At 49.0% G+C, this 15,457-nt stretch overlaps 1 protein-coding gene across 1 annotated transcript; it reads left to right on the top strand.

The window, feature by feature from the left end:
• The first annotated feature begins 5,783 nt into the window (after positions 1-5,783).
• IL10 (interleukin 10) lies at positions 5,784-11,103 on the top strand. Its single transcript, XM_009563855.2, has 5 exons — positions 5,784-6,379; positions 7,726-7,788; positions 8,061-8,213; positions 8,930-8,995; positions 9,296-11,103. The coding sequence occupies exons 1-5, from the start codon at positions 6,221-6,223 to the stop codon at positions 9,386-9,388; spliced, it is 534 nt and encodes a 177-aa protein (XP_009562150.2). The 5' UTR covers positions 5,784-6,220; the 3' UTR covers positions 9,389-11,103.
• The last annotated feature ends 4,354 nt before the right edge of the window (positions 11,104-15,457 follow it).

Genomic DNA, 15,457 nt, shown 5'->3' with positions numbered 1-15,457 from the left:
AGAAGACCCACACTGAAGAAAGATGGCCATGTAGGAGGTGTTTGGGTAAGTCAAGACTGACCATATATTGGACTGATTATGCATAGTTTTACTTTCTCAGCTTCACTGCAAACATACCCTTTTTTTTCTGAGAAAGCCTCGTTCATCCTCCCTGATTACTCAGAGCACACGTTCCTCACCTCCTGAAATGCCAGCGCCAAGATCTCATCGGTTTCTATAAGGACAAAACCAGGACATTGCTGTGAGCATTGGAAAATCCCCGCCAGCAACTTATTTCCTTAAGATAAGAAAAGAGAAGAAAGGTAATAACACCTTTATTTGTACCTGCTGCCCTGCTAGGTGGGAAGTAGCCTTGCGTAGATGAGGGCAGCATCCTTTGGATCATAGAATCACCAGGTTGGAAAGGACCCACTGGATCATCGAGTGCAACTATGCCTTTGCCTAGAAGATGGCTTGATGCTGCGTCAATGGGCTCATTGACTGCCTTGGGCAGCCTGATCCAGTGGGAGGTGTCCCTGCCCATCACAGGGGGGTTGGAACTGGGTGATCTTTATGGTGCCTTCCAACTCAAACTATTCCATGATTCTATGATTCATCAGAAGACCCAGAGACGAGAGGGTATGGATGCAGCACCAACCACACCCACGACTCTGCACAACCCTTGCAGAGCAGTACAAAACGGCCAAGTGCCTGCAACGTGGGGAAAAGAGTGCAGCTCTCTCTTCTGGGCTGACAGAGAGCACCCTGAAATCCCAGGGCAGGATATTAAATGGGGATGTTATTCCCTATCTGCCTTCTAGGCTGCAGCAGACTTCCAAATTATAGCATCATGGAACAGTTTGGGTTGGAAGGGTCCTCAAAGCCCATCCAGTCCCACCCCCTGCCATGGGCAGGGACACCTCCCACTGGATCAGGGGCTCCGAGCCCCATCCAACCTGGCCTGGAACCCCTCCAGGGATGGGGCAGCACCACTACTCTGGGCAACCTGGGCCAGGGCCTCCCCACCCTCACAGCAAAACATTTCTCCCTCAGATCTCATCTCAATCTCCCCTCTTTCAGCTGAAAACCATTCCCCCTCATCCTATCCCTGCCCTCCCTGATCCAGAGCCCTTCCCAAGCAGGAGGGGTTCTAAATATTGGGAGTTTTATGAGTGCAACTAAAAAGTACAAATATTTCTCAATTAAGTCAATCACTGAAATGCTGAGTGGACAGATCAGAGGAAATCTCCATTACTTGATGCTTTTAGGTCAAGATTCCAGCTGATTTAGATCGAGTGGAAGTTCTGGACCTTATGTAAGGCTCTCTATGTGTCATATGAGGAGTCACACTAGACGTCACAATAATGTCTCCTGTTCATAATTAGTAACCTATTTCCAGACACTTTGATTTTACAAGACAAAAACAATGACATTGGTTAAATTTCCAAAGAGTAATTTGGGATTTACCTGTTGAGGTCGTTATGAGTCACTCTTGAAATTCTGACAAGGGTGCTAGAAAGCAGATTTCCAGAAGTGAAAAAAAAATCCGACGTCATGCCTTGCCAGCAAAAACATATCTTGAGAAAAAAAAAAAAAAAGGTAGTCCACTTTATGCTTCCCTCATCAGGAACTGTTAGTCATCAGCAATGGGGCCGCCGAGAGATCAAACACCATTGCTTCAAACTGTTCTTCATACAGCGCGAATGAAAGGCCAAGTCTTCGTTTCCCCCAGAGCGTCACTGACAGCAGATCTCCCAAATCTGAAAGGATGAGAAATAGGGAATTAGAAGAGAAAAGAAAAGAAAAGAAAAGAAAAGAAAAGAAAAGAAAAGAAAAGAAAAGAAAAGAAAAGAAAAGAAAAGAGAAGAAGAGAGAAGAAGAGAGAAGAAGAAAAGAGAAGAGAAGAGAAGAGAAGAGAAGAGAAGAGAAGAGAAGAGAAGAGAAGAGAAGAGAAGAGAGGAGAGGAGAAGAGAAGAGAAGAGAAGAGAGGAGAGGAGAAGAGAAGAGAAGAGAAGAGAAGAGAAGAGAAGAGAAGAGAAGAGAAGAGAAGAGAAGAGAAGAGAGGAGAGGAGAGGAGAGGAGAGGAGAGGAGAGGAGAGGAGAGGAGAGGAGAGAAGAGAAGAGGAAAGGAAAGGAAAGGAAAGGAAAGGAAAGGAAAGGAAAGGAAAGGAAAGGAAAGGAAAGGAAAGGAAAGGAAAGGAAAGGAAAGGAAAGGAAAGGAAAGGAAAGGAAAGGAAAGGAAAGGAAAGGAAAGGAAAGGAAAGGAAAGGAAAGGAAAGGAAAGGAAAGGAAAGGAAAGGAAAGGAAAGGAAAGGAAAGGAAAGGAAAGGAAAGGAAAGGAAAGGAAAGGAGAAAAAAGAAAAGAAAAGAAAAGAAAAGAAAAGAAAAGAAAAGAAAAGAAAAGAAAAGAAAAGAAAAGAAAAGAAAAGAAAAGAAAAGAAAAGAAAAGAAAAGAAAAGAAAAGAAAAGAAAAGAAAAGAAAAGAAAGATAAACACTGTGATGATAGCCTGAAAATCAAGGGGGTTCTCCAAGCTGTATCTAGAATAGACAGTGCATAGAGTCTTCTCCCAAGTAATAGGATGAAATAAAATTGCCTCAGGTTGCACCAGGTGGGTTTAGGCTGGATATTGGGAAAAAATTCTTTACTGGAAGAGTGTCAACCCTGGCAGAGGCTGCCCAGGGCAGTGGTGGAGCCTCCGTGCCTGGAGGGGTTCAAAAACATGCAGATGTGGCACTTCAGGATATGGTTTAGTAGGGACGGTGGGGTTGGGCTGATGGTTGGACTGGAGGAGCTTAGAGGTCTTTCCCAACCTTAATGACTCTGTGATTCTATAAAATACACAACGTTCCTCTGTCCAAAAGCAATGAGAGACCAAGAAGGCAAAAAATGGAAAAACTTGCCTGGGGATAAAGATGCCAATATAAGGAAAGCTAAGACATAGGAAGCCTCTTTAATAAGAAAAACCACCCTGCTCCAGAGGATGGGACCTCTGGAGACCACCGAGGCCGATGTACGCACCTCTCTGGCTCAGTTTACCTAAATGCCTCCGATTTACTGCAGAAACACAATTCTGCTGTCCTGCAGAGTATTTCTCGAGAACATGCAGCCCTGAGAAGTTGGTGGGAGGTGGGGTAAAAGTGTCTGAACGGCTTTTGTGTAACACCCTTCCCTTTCTGACACGATCTTCTTGGCAAAGATGAAAGCTGTTTCCTAAAGGTTTAGAAATACTCCCACGTCCCCCGGACACTCTTTAGGAAAAGGTGCTTTATTCATTCACGCGACTGCTTTGTAGTACTGCAGAGTCAATGCATTTCCATAGCAGTAAGCAAGAATGAGTCAGAGCGAAACTGCACTGTCAAGATCTCTGACACGGCAGAGGAAATACAGGTAAACACGGTGGGTATCATCCGTGCGCAAGCCACAGTTTCCTTTGTGGAATGGACACATGCGGCTTCCGCTCGAACCAAAAAAAAAAACAAACCAATACAAACCAGGTTCCAAAACAGGGAGGAGGGAATTGCACAAGAGTGAGAACTGCTCTGCACACTCGGGATGTCAAACTGAAATGACTTCATGGAGACCTGCCGACTGCTAAAATAAGAGAAGTTTGGAAAGAAGTGCTCAGCTGCTAGGCAGGAAGAATGGAGGGCTCCCAGCCCCGTGACGGTGCTGTGCCAGCTCCTGCTGGTGTTGAAGGAGATTGCTATGTGCCTAAAGACCCTTAGTTTTGTCTTGCACAAAAATACCAGCACCTAAACCTAAAGCTGAGGCTGAGAGTGACCCTTCTGCTGCAGGGGACCTGGTTTGCAGCAAGTCTGTGACTGCATCCTTCACCAAATGGAGTGGAGTGAAGACTCCTCCTTGACAACCCTTTCAGTAAAGTAATTTCTCCTGCTATGCAATCTAAACCTCCCCTGACACAACTTGAGGCCATTTCCTCTCATCCTATCGCTTGTTACTGGGGAGAAGAGCCCAGCACCCACCACACCACAATCTCAGGTAATTGCAGAGAGAGTAATGAGGTCTCCCCTCAGCCTCCTTTTCTCCAGGCTCAACGATCCCAGTTCCCTCAGCTGCTCATAGTAAGACTTGTTCTCCAGCCCCTTCACCAGCTCCGTTCCCCTTCTCTGGACACGCTCTTGTGCTCTGATGAAAGTTAAGCAGCCATCCAGGTCTTGGCAGTGAAGTTTTATTGACCCCGTGGTGGATTCAAGTTAATCCAAAATCAGCAAAAAAGTCCCCCAGGGTGGGAGCCAAGAGGGAAAGCAGAGAAAGGAGGGATCCTACCAATGGAAGTGGATTGAGTTTAAAATGACTCAGTTTTGTCTTAGCCACCTGCTGCTGCTCAGTCTTCTCCTTTCACATAGCTTCTGCTGGCGGTCAAGAGGAAAAACCACACTGCTGCGTTAGAGCAGGGGAAGAAAAACAGGTCACTAAATACTCAACACAGGCTGTGATTCAGATAAACGAGTGCGCCTGCAGTGATTCACCGGGAGCAGGCTTCCCCGTCGCCCTTGGAAGAGACAACATCAACAACAAAAGCAAACCGAATCAGAACACGAAATCCCACATTGTCCTCACATCAAACTCTTCCATTACCAATGAATGGTTCATCCCCTTTACTCTTACTCATACCTGCGTACACCAGACATTCCTCTCCTTTGCTGCTAAAAAAAAACACTTTAAAAAAATCTAAATATACGGGTTTCCAGCTTTTTTTTGTTTTGCAACAAGTTCCTCAGGAGACGCTTGGAAACTCAACTTAAAAGAGTTTCGATGCAGTGAAGTAAAGAGAATTGAAGTGGTTTGTCCAAAGCGATGTATTGGAGGCAGGGTGGGAAGAAAAGGCTATTTCAAAACAACATGGGAGCTCTCAGAGAAAAGACTTCCGCGTCAGAAAGGCTAAATTGATCTTCACTTTCTCTTTCTTGGATAACAGATTCCCAAACCTGTTATGTGAACAGTTAGTGTCGGTGAAATCTTTATCACAAGGAAGCAAGCGGTGTGTGTACAAACATATGCATAGAAAGAAAGGGTGAGAGGAAAGCGGAAAATGAGAGACGTCAGAGGCATTATCTTCAGCTCCAAGATGGTCATTTTATCAAAGCTGGGACAATAAGTCTCAGTTAGGACAGTACACCCCGTTCGGAGAGCCAGTGCTGGGATGGCTGGATGGAATTGGTGCTCATTTCTAGGAAACGGAACAGGGTTAAAGAGTCAGACGCACCAATGTTCACAACCTGCTTATACATTTTAACACTACTCAACGATGTGAAAATAGTGGCTCCCATGGCACAAACCCTACTCCCATCACAAGCCCTGAGCAGCAACGCATCCCAGCAGGACTGAGCTCCTCCATCGCATCCCAGACGGGCTGGACTTCTCCATCGCATCCCAGCCAGGCTGGATTTCTCCATCGCATCCCAGCCAGGCTGGAATTCTCCATCGCATCCCAGACGGACTGGACTTCTCCATCACTCCCAGCTCAGGTGGGCTCCTCCACAGCATCCCCACACATCACAGAACTAATTCCATTTGCAGTCAGGCCACCACCGGCTAAATGTTGGGGTCACAGTTTTCGGGCTTGAAATAGGCAGTGAGAATTCACACGAACTTCAGCAGGTGTATCGTCAACTGAAAAAACAGTTAAAAATTAAGATTTATTTAATTATGTGCATTTGCAGTATAACATTAGAATGCCGGAGGAGAAGATGTATTTGTGCAGGTTCATTGAAAGTCATGCTAGTGAATTATACCTGGTGCTGGGGATCCTAAGCGTGGGTTTGATATGGAGGTGTAAAAATAGAAACACTTTTTTTCCCTTAACAAGAGGGCACTCATCTAAAAATAAAAAGTAACTGTGAGAATGCAGAAGCAACCTCACACAGCACCTTTTCTTCTCTGCATTACAGCTGAAGTTTTCATCTTTAGCCACATTTAAATTTACAAGAAGCAAGTGATGAAAAAAAAAATGCATGGTCTAAGCACAAAAGATTTGATGGGGTGTGAGGAGAGGAGGGGGGTCAAGAGAACAGGAAACCCAAGTTGACGGGAAACCCAAGTGACATTTGGGTTCAATGAATGACTTAAAAGCCCAATATTGCTCGTCAGGAAATGGGGAGAGGAAATGGAGCGATGTTTTGAGAGTATAAATGAGGGGCTCCATCAAGGTGAAGGCTACAGATCTGCTTATTGCCCTCCTGTGAAATTCAGCAGAGCTGGACCTTCATCGCCTCAGCATGCAAACCTGCTCGGCGCTGCTCCTGCTGCTCCTGGCTGCCAGCACCCTGCCCGCCAGGTCCTCGCCTCTGGAACCCAGCTGCCTCCACTTCTCCGAGCTCCTGCCTGCAAAGCTCAGAGAGCTGAGGGTCAAGTTTGAGGAAATTAAGGATTATTTTGTGAGTATAACCCATCCCCTCTTTCCTCCTTCTCATTTTGCTGCTCCGTGATTTCGGATGAGGGGTCAGGCAGTTTCCTCCCGGCAGAAATGTTTATGTACTGTGCTGTTGAGCTGGGGATGAGCAAGAGAAGTTCGGTTTCATTGATAGCTGAGAAGCAGCATGCAAAGGGTTTTCTTCCTGGTATAATGAACCCAAGAGATTTCGTAATGAATCTTTGTGAACCTCGTTAGCCAGGCTTCCCCCTAAACGTTGCAGGCTGAACTATTCACTGAATTCATAGGAAGGAAATTGTCTCTTCTTCAGGGCAACGAGGTCCAGCCTCACAGAAGTCAACACTAGCTGAAAAGGGAAATCTTTTGCTACAGACTTTTGCTATGAAAGAACCACAAAAGCCTGAACATGGTATTTTATGACTGGCAAAACGCTACAGTGAGTAGCAATTGCTGTGGTGCCTCTACAAAGTCGCTGCTTTGCAAAAGCAGTACGAGATATACTCCGAGCATTTCTCATTGCATCAGTACCGACAGAGATGGTTGGTCACACCTGTGCCGCTGCTCTAATTTGTGCTTTAGCAATAAACCAAGATAATTCTTCAGATAAATCTTGAGCTAATATCATGGCTCGTATTTAGTATCAAATGAACACAGACAAGGCTTTAGATTTAAAGTTTGCTGTCTCCCAGTTAATGGTGGGAAGGAATATTTTCAACCTCTCGGGAAAGTTTTGGTACTGTGGTGGAGTGGGGTGATGTTCTAGCCAAGTCCACCCCGCTGCAGCTATCTGCTCATCCAGAGCTGATGGTGCAACAGAGGCACCACAAGAACAAACCCTCTCTGCAGATCCCTCCTCCCCAGTGACTGGGACTGACAGAGATAACAAAACCCCGGGGATGGAGCCCTCCTGCCCTGGTGAGCCCGCGGGCAGCCCGGCCGGGGTGGATACCTCGCTGCCAGGGGCTGCCAGACCCTCGACACCCCTCCGAAGAGCACTGCAGTTTGCAACAAACGCTCCTACAGAAACACCCTCTGCAGCCAGCGTGCAGCGCTCGCAGCAGCGGGAGGAGTTTCACGTGAACGAAATCAATGGTACCAAAGATCATGATCTCATTTTCTCACTGTCTTGACCTGGCAGTACTCGCACTGCAAGACGATGGACCAGAGAAGTGGTGACTCCTGCATCTGGTGTTCCCGCCGTGCACACAAGCGTGCTGGGTGCTCTTCCCCTTCGCTTCAGCGAGACCATAAATGTCAACAGGCAAAACAATCGCTTGATAGGGCAAAGAGCAAAGCAGTGCTCGCTGCCTGTGCAAGCAAAGCTCACGTTTCCATTCTATCCTTCTACAGCAATCAAAAGATGATGAACTCAGCATCCAGTTGCTCAGCTCTGACCTATTGGATGAATTTAAGGTAAGAATTGTAATTCTCACCTAATAATTCTCACCTAATAAGCCCTTATCTTTCTTCATCCTCTGGTCAGTGTTTTGTAAGAAAGGAAGTAGATTGTAAATCGGGGCGTTTCCTAATGACACACAAGGACCGCTCTCCAGCCAAGCGGTGTCACGTGTCTCTGTGGCACATCACAGCCGCAGTGATCGGGGCTAACACGCCACCAGCGCTCTGACCACCACCGTGATTTCTGATCTTCAAAAACACCCACGCGTTACCTCCTCTCGCCCCAGGGGACCTTTGGCTGCCAGTCGGTGTCGGAGATGATGCGCTTCTACATGGAAGAGGTCTTGCCCAGCGCCATAAGGACCAGCACGCACCACCAGCAGAGCATGGGCGAACTGGGCAACCTATTGCTGAGCCTGAAGACAACCATGAGGCGCTGTGTGAGTGGGGCTCCACAGCATGGGATGGGGATGAAATCAGTGCTCCAGTGAGGCAGAGCCGGTGCCAGACCGGCAGCAGGGTGGGGAGCGGGTGCTGGGTCTCCCCAGGAGCTGGGGGCAGGAGCAGGGTTGTCTGGATGGTGCGGAGAAGGAGGGGTCCTGGTAGGCAGACCCTATAAGGATGGAGTTTCCCCTAGTTCCTTCTCTCATCAGTTAAATAATGATGATTCAGAGTCTCTGTTTAGGAGCACCACTTATCTGCAGCCAACCTTACCCAACAGAGTCTGGCTGAAGAGATAAGAGGAGGGAGGGTGAAGGGTCTGTCCCTTACCTGGGGACCGCAGCAGTGTGGCTCTGCGAAGATGCCTCTGGAAACCACTCGGTGACCTCTTCAGCTGCTGCAGGCTGAGTCAGACCCGACAAACCCTGCCCAGGGCAGAGAGCAGGGCTGCCCTCGCCGAGCCCTGGCTGATGGCACGGGACATGGGGCTGGGAAAGGGGTCAGCATCCAGGCTCGGCTCCTACCGTGCTTCTCTCATCGGTGTACGCTGCAAAGCAGACGCAGTTGTTGTCCCAGAGAGTCCCAAGTCTGCATTTAGGGAAGGGGAAGGTGGTGGAACAGCAGTGATGATGGGCAGGATGGAGGGAGAGCCGCTGTCAAGCATCCCGGGAAGGAAACTCATGTGGTTGAAGCCGTTGCTCTTATCCCGTTGCAGCACAAATTCTTCTCATGCGAAAAGAGGAGCAAAACTGTAAAGCACATTAAGGAGACGTTCGATAAGGTAAGGTCCCCTCTCTTGTGGCTGCGCTGGGGTTGGGAATGCATCATCCCAGGCGAGGCAGGGGATTTTACTGCCAGCTTCAAATTAGGGCAGAGAAGAGAGTCCAAAAAGGTCTTTCATTACATAAGTACCTAAGGCAGAGCGGTCCAGAGAGCGGTGCTTGAAGGAGCAGCCAGAGCACTCCCCTGTGGGGTTGGGCGGAGAGGCAGGAGGTGTCGGTGGAAGGAGAATGAGTCTAGAGCTTGTACATCACCTCTAGCGCCACATTCAGACTTAAACGGACTTGGCTTCCGCCTGCAGATGAGCGAGAATGGAATCTACAAGGCCATGGGGGAGTTTGACATCTTCATCAACTACATCGAGGAGTACCTGCTGATGAAGAGAAAGAAGTGAGAACACCCACAGGGCGGCATCTTTCACACCAAATCCTGCTGTGTTTTCAGAAATCACTTTCTGCTGCAAGAATTCACAAGAGATTAAATTATCGTAGGGTTCAGGTCAAGAATTAGGGGTCAATCCCTTTAAATTCAGTATTGTATTTAAAGGGTTGTGGGTTTTTTTTTTCCACAACTGAAGTTAATATTTATTACTTCTAATACCTCAGTGTTTATGTTTACAATAGTTTGAAAAGTGGGGTGGGCTTGTAAAATACTATTTATTGGTCAATATTTTAATGCTGTTTATGATAGTGATATTTTATTCACAGCTTCAAAACGCCCAAAGCAGCGTTCTTCTCAGGAGTAGATAATAAGCAGAACTTTTCCAGAGTGCAGTTTCGCTGAGCACGGATGCCTGGTCAGAGGCAATTCCAGCTCTGAGTTCTGCAAAGTTTAATTCTAATTAATTTTAATTTAATTTTTAATGTTAAGCAAATGACCGCTCTCCTCGAGTCCTGTTCCCTCTATTTATTTATGCAATCCAATATTTTTATGCATAACTATACCACTGTCTCTGGTTCTGCAGTTGGAATTAGACACTGAAAATTATCCTATGGCACTGACAAAACCAATTATAAATGTAACTAAGTGCATATTTTCCTCCTGTGTATGAAAAGCAGTGTGGAGGAGGTCCTGAGCTCCCACACAATCGTGCCACAGCAATAGATCAGTTAACCCCACCTCCAGATTTCAGCCTATATATTTAAATCCAGATTAATGAATATAATAGCAGTAGAAATGAAATGTTTGGTTCTAATAGAACTTAAATGTTCCTAAAGACTGACTTCCAGAGCTGCTGGGTCAGCCACTCTGCACTTTCAAAGGTCACTCTTGCAATGTTCCAGTCTTTGATTGGGTTTTATTTGCTGTTGTATCTGGGTTTTTTTGTTTTTCTTTCTTTTTCTAAGTTAGAGGGTATTTAATTCACCACCATTTTAAGGTGGCTTGGGTAATTTGCATTCAAATTCCGACAGCTGCAGGCAGCACTGACGATATTGGGGTTCAGGTTCTGCCCAACCGCGTGCCCGAGGAGCCGCAGCAGATGAACATTGCAGGGAATGCGGCTCCGGTGCCCCCCACAGCAGCTGATTTCAGGGCTCCCCTCCCTCCCTGTCCCAGTCTCCTGTGTGCTACAGGATGCTGAGCCGGAGGAAAATGCCATCATTTGCTTCTAGTATTTAGAAGGCATTTGCTTCTAGTATTTAGAAGCCTTAGGACGTTGGTATGATGGATCAGTGTGGCGTCAGTGTGGTGTTTGCTCTGTAAGTTATCACTGAAGAGAAGTTATTTATACTCGATGTATTCTATTTGTACACTTACGGTGACAGAAGGGCGTTCCTGCTGGCATCCTGCCCGCACAGAACTGGTTGTCCTCGAGCAAGGAATGCTGCTCCGTGGGCCACTCTTCCTACTGAAAGCAAACCAGTGCCATCAGCTCGAGGGCAACCTGAGAGCCAAACACTGTAAAATCCAAATGAAGCTTCTTACCAGGACACATTAAGCTCTCGTTGAGCCAACTCTGTCCTCATCTTTTTACCGAACACCTTGACTCGGGTGTTGTAGAAGCAGCAAGGATGGCTCCAGAGCCAAGAGCATCAGCAGCTCCGTCCCCGGGTGGGTCGCGATGGTGGCGCACTGTGCCGTGGCCACGGCTTCTGTCACTGCGATGAACTTTTGCAGGTTTATCTGTATGAAAAGAAATCTTTTATTTTTGCTAATAAAGACGTCCGAATGAGTAAAGCCTCTGGTTTGTTCTTGCAAGTTGTTCCCAGGGCTGCAAATGAGCACCAGCGCATGGATGCTGTGCTCAGTGTCACCAGAGCCCAGCGGGCATGGATCCAGGTCAGGAGAATTGAGGGCATTGCATGCATGCATCCCCAGGGAAGGGAGAAGATCTGAGGTCCTCACATTGAAATGGAACAAAATAACCTGCCAGTCATTACTTACAGAACAGAACCTCTGGCCCAAGGTACTCCATCCTCTGACTCTAGCGAATGATTCACCCATTACCCTTTTCAGAGCACCGTTTAGAGGTAAATAAGTTAAGTGTCGGAATGCCATCGGGATCACCAGAGCTTCACCCCATCACCAGAGCTTCACCCCATTTACAAGACAGAGCACCACTGCCTCTGTTTGTCTACTGAGATGTTTTTAACTTCACATTGGTTCTCAGTCAGGATGAGACCTCGATCCCAGATCAGATAGCAGAGACTAGTTAAAAACCGGACTAAATTAACAGCAGAAATGTTTGAGAGTGGTAACACGTGAGAGCATCTGCTGCCTGAAGGAGCAGGTTCTTCTGCTTTGTCTTTATCACCTTTAGGAACTTTCCTGAAAGCTCTAAGCATCCTCGCACTGGACGATAAGTACTCGCTGCCAAGAAAGCAATTAATCTTCTGAGTCGTCTCCCATTGGCCAACACAGGGAGAGCCGACGAGCTGATCCCAGCGGAGGCATCTCCTGAAGGCAGCAGGGCAGACACAGATATCCCCTCTCGCGAGCTGGGCATGAGGAACGAGAACCCACTGGCCTCTTTGTAACAGGAAAAGAATGTCTTGGCGTGAGGAAGATGAGCCCATTCTCTGGGATCCTTCCCCCTCCCTGGGTGTCATGGGGAGCACGCTTCCAGTAATATGAAAGACCATAAGCACTAAACAAGTAAAATCAGAACAAGTAAAGGCTGTTTTAACCATTTTTAAGTTGCTAAAGCTTTTCAGAGCTGCCCTGATTTCAGTTGTGGCTATCGGTAACGCTTGTTATTTAATTTAAACGCGCTGTGCCACTCAGCCCCGAGCACCTCCCGCCTCTCTGCATCCTGGATTTCAGCGGCACGTGGCTGAAATTGGGGCTTTTGTCATGAAAGAGGGCAGGCAGAGCAGCAAAACCAGGCTGGGCGCACGCGTCACCCAAGGGGACCGGGGGCTTCGGCTTCGCAGGCTGCCGCTCTCTTAGCTGCGCCGAGGCGGTGAGAGCCTGGCTAATACCGGGCTCACAAGGGCTGGGGATTACTAAAGCCGGGAGTGCGATGCTGCCAGCACCCCACTCACCACAGCCACACTTCCAGTGCTCAGTGGGCCCAGTTTCTGGGCAAAGCTCACCCCCACCTCCCACGGATCCTGGGGGACAAAGGGGTTCAAAGCCCCCGCGCACAGCTGGAGGGCACGACACCAGCTCCAAGCGTCCCTCCAAGCCTGAGGATCCAGCGCATCCCACTCGCAGGCAGCGATCCCACTCCTCCCCGCGGGGCTCCACTTTCAGTATTTCGGCAAGTGAAATCTAAGCCCGACACCCACTCGTTTGCACTCCGGCTTTACCCTTAAGGTGGAAGAGCAGCATCTCCAGCTGTCTCATAGCAAGAGGCGTGCAGGGGTGTGCGTCTTCCACCCCACAGCGTGGGGTCTGGCATACGAGGGGCTCCCCTGACCCACTCTCTGCACTGCCAGGAGCCTTTTTATTCTCTCTTATTCTTTTTATTCTCTTTTATTCTGGGTGGGTTGGCGAGCAGGGCTCCCACAGGGACTGCACGCGAGGTGCTGAGCGGGCGCTGCTCGCCGAGGGCAGCGTCGGTCCTGCCTGAGCCCCACTCTGGGGACAGAGCCCAGAGCACCGCACGCGGTGGGATGGGAACTTTGCAAAGCCACCGCTTATAGAGGAACAGGCTTTGCTTCTCTAGGAATCAAAACAACCGTTCAGCTGCCGCTTTGCCCACCACAAAAAAAACCCCCACCGTCTGTTTTCTGCAGGCTTTGAAGTTTGAGGGCAGATTATCAGGGAGGAAGGATTTCCGAGCTGTCCCGACATCAGCGTTTCTTCCCATCTCGAACACTGCACGGCAGAGTCTATCCTCGCCCTTTCCTGAGGTCTGCAAGTCTCCATCACAAACTCATCTACTCTCCAACAACCTGGGAAGAAGCAAGGCAAACAGAGAAAAGAAGGGTCAGTTAACACAAACACACCCCCCAAAAAAAAAGCCCTTAACAACAAAGAAGAGTACAGATCATCAGCCAGGCCCTAAACTTTGCCATTCCCAACCTGCACCACCATTGAGGGTCCGGCAGAGCTTCAGGAGCCACCACCTCCCTCCCCGGCGCAGCGCGGGATGCGGAAGCGGCTGAGCTCCCATCACAGACCGCCCTGGGTTACACACACCACCGGGGAGATGGGGGTCCTGGGGGGCAAAGGGGTTCATCCCCAGCACAGAAACACGGGTGAGGCACTGCACCATTTCTGGATGCTGTTTAGAGCGGAAAGTGAACAAAACCATCTGCTGAAAAGGAGGCTACGGGATGAGCAGGGCCAAGCCGTTCCCCCAGTTTCACCCACAGGTGGTGACTGGGGGTTGTGTGGGGCTGCGGAGACACTTGGGAACAAACGGGTTGGTTCTCAGAAAGGTGCCCGATTTCAGCGAAGCTCTGTTCCCATGCAGCGCGCTGGGCTCTGCCGCCAGCCGAGCCCCACGACCCGAGGAACCACGCCGATTCTGCCCGTGTCTCCTCTGCACGCAAGCGGTTTCACGATGACTAAGGACTGGTTACCCTCAGCCATTCAGAGACCCGCGGAGGGCTGGAGAAGCAGCCTCCTAACAGGAACAACAGCCGCTCGCCTTCCCCTTTGCGCTAAATCACTTTATCCTGGTACGTCCTGAGGCTTTGGGGAGGATTCAGCTCCTGATACTGAAACTCAGCCCTGGGGTGGTTCACAAGATGCCTGCAGGGCGTGAAGCAGCAGGTTCACCGTGTGATGCCACGGAGATGCATGAACCCCTTGACGTTTTGGAGTCCTGTCCCAACTGGTAATCCATTAATCCGTGAAAGAGCGTGGTACAGAGGCACTGCCTCACTCCTGGGGCTGTTAGATGATGAGGATGACGCAGAGGAAGGAAGGGAAGCTGTTGAGTTGGTTCCTATCCATGCCAGTTCTTCAGAGGCTTCAGTCAGAGCGCTTCCCTGGGCTGTCCGATGGAGGAGGAGATGGACATCCCAGCCCACAACATCAGAAGCAATCCCCAGTCGGACAGGGATGGCAGTTCACCAGTTTGACCCAGCCGGTTCCCATTTTCCACCTCTGCCTTCTGTTGCCTTACAGCCAGGGTCTCTCCACCATTTCATCACACCCTGAAGCAACAAATTATTCTTCTTTGCTCCAAGCAATGGAGATGGATTACAAGGTTCCTTTCCTGGCAGTAATGCCAAATTTTTTTTTCTGAGTTGAAATTTCATTTCCTGAAGCTTTTGCAATGCTGCACAGCTTGTACACCCTCTCTCCATAACCTGCTCGCCGTTTCTCACTGCTGGGTCAGCCAGAGTCGCTCTCATTTTCACAGCGGTGAGGAACGTCTTTGCCTTTCCTGGTTGGAAAAGATGCTGCAATGTCCGGGGCAGGATTCCCGTGAGCCTGAAAGGGCAGCTTCTGGAAGGCATCTTGCTGTTAGTGAGGAGCACGTGTTGTTCCTGGGTACCTGACATTTACAGTTAGGTTTAAATCGTCAGCCTATCGTTGTGCCGTCAGCAGAATCCCTCAGCCCCGCGGCTCAAGCAAGCCCGATGCTAACAGGTCCTCGACTAATGTGGCATTTTTGAGCATTCGGCAGTTGAACTGCATCAGCGCACTTCATCCCAAGCTCTGCAGCGGGAAAACGTGGAATGGTTTGGGTTGGAAGGAACCTTAAAACCCATCCAGTTCCACCCAGGACACCTCCCACTGGTTCAGGGGCTCCAACCCCATCCAACCTGGCCTGGAACCCCTCCAGGGATGGGGCAGCCACCACTGCTCTGGGCACCCTGGGCCAGGGCCTCCCCACCTGAACAGAAAAACATTTCTGCCTAAGATCTCACCTCAATCTCCTCTCTTTCAGCTGAAAACCATTCCCCCATGCCCTCTCCCTGCGCTCCCCTATAAAAAGCCCCTCCCCAACTTTCCTGTAGGCTTCCTTTAAGTACTGGAAGGAAATCCTGACAAGCCTCCGATGTGCCTGATCCCAACTCTTAGAAAAATACGATCATAATCAGATTTTTCACTGTGGGCT

Source organism: Cuculus canorus, chromosome 24 (assembly GCF_017976375.1).
Source record: "Cuculus canorus isolate bCucCan1 chromosome 24, bCucCan1.pri, whole genome shotgun sequence".
Taxonomy (NCBI): Eukaryota; Metazoa; Chordata; class Aves; order Cuculiformes; family Cuculidae; genus Cuculus; species Cuculus canorus.
The sequence above is the reverse complement of the archived record's forward strand: the minus strand, read 5'-3'. Positions and strand labels throughout refer to the sequence as shown.

What these genes read in the sequence shown, in the direction of transcription:
- IL10 (XM_009563855.2), top strand. Translation starts at nt 6,221, where the DNA reads ATGCAAACCTGCTCGGCGCTGCTCCTGCTGCTCCTGGCTGCCAGCACC. An exon ending in ACCTATTGGATGAATTTAAG is followed by an intron (nt 7,789 to 8,060) that starts GTAAGAATTGTA and finishes CTCTCGCCCCAG; the next exon opens with GGGACCTTTGGCTGCCAGTC. An exon ending in AGACAACCATGAGGCGCTGT is followed by an intron (nt 8,214 to 8,929) that starts GTGAGTGGGGCT and finishes ATCCCGTTGCAG; the next exon opens with CACAAATTCTTCTCATGCGA.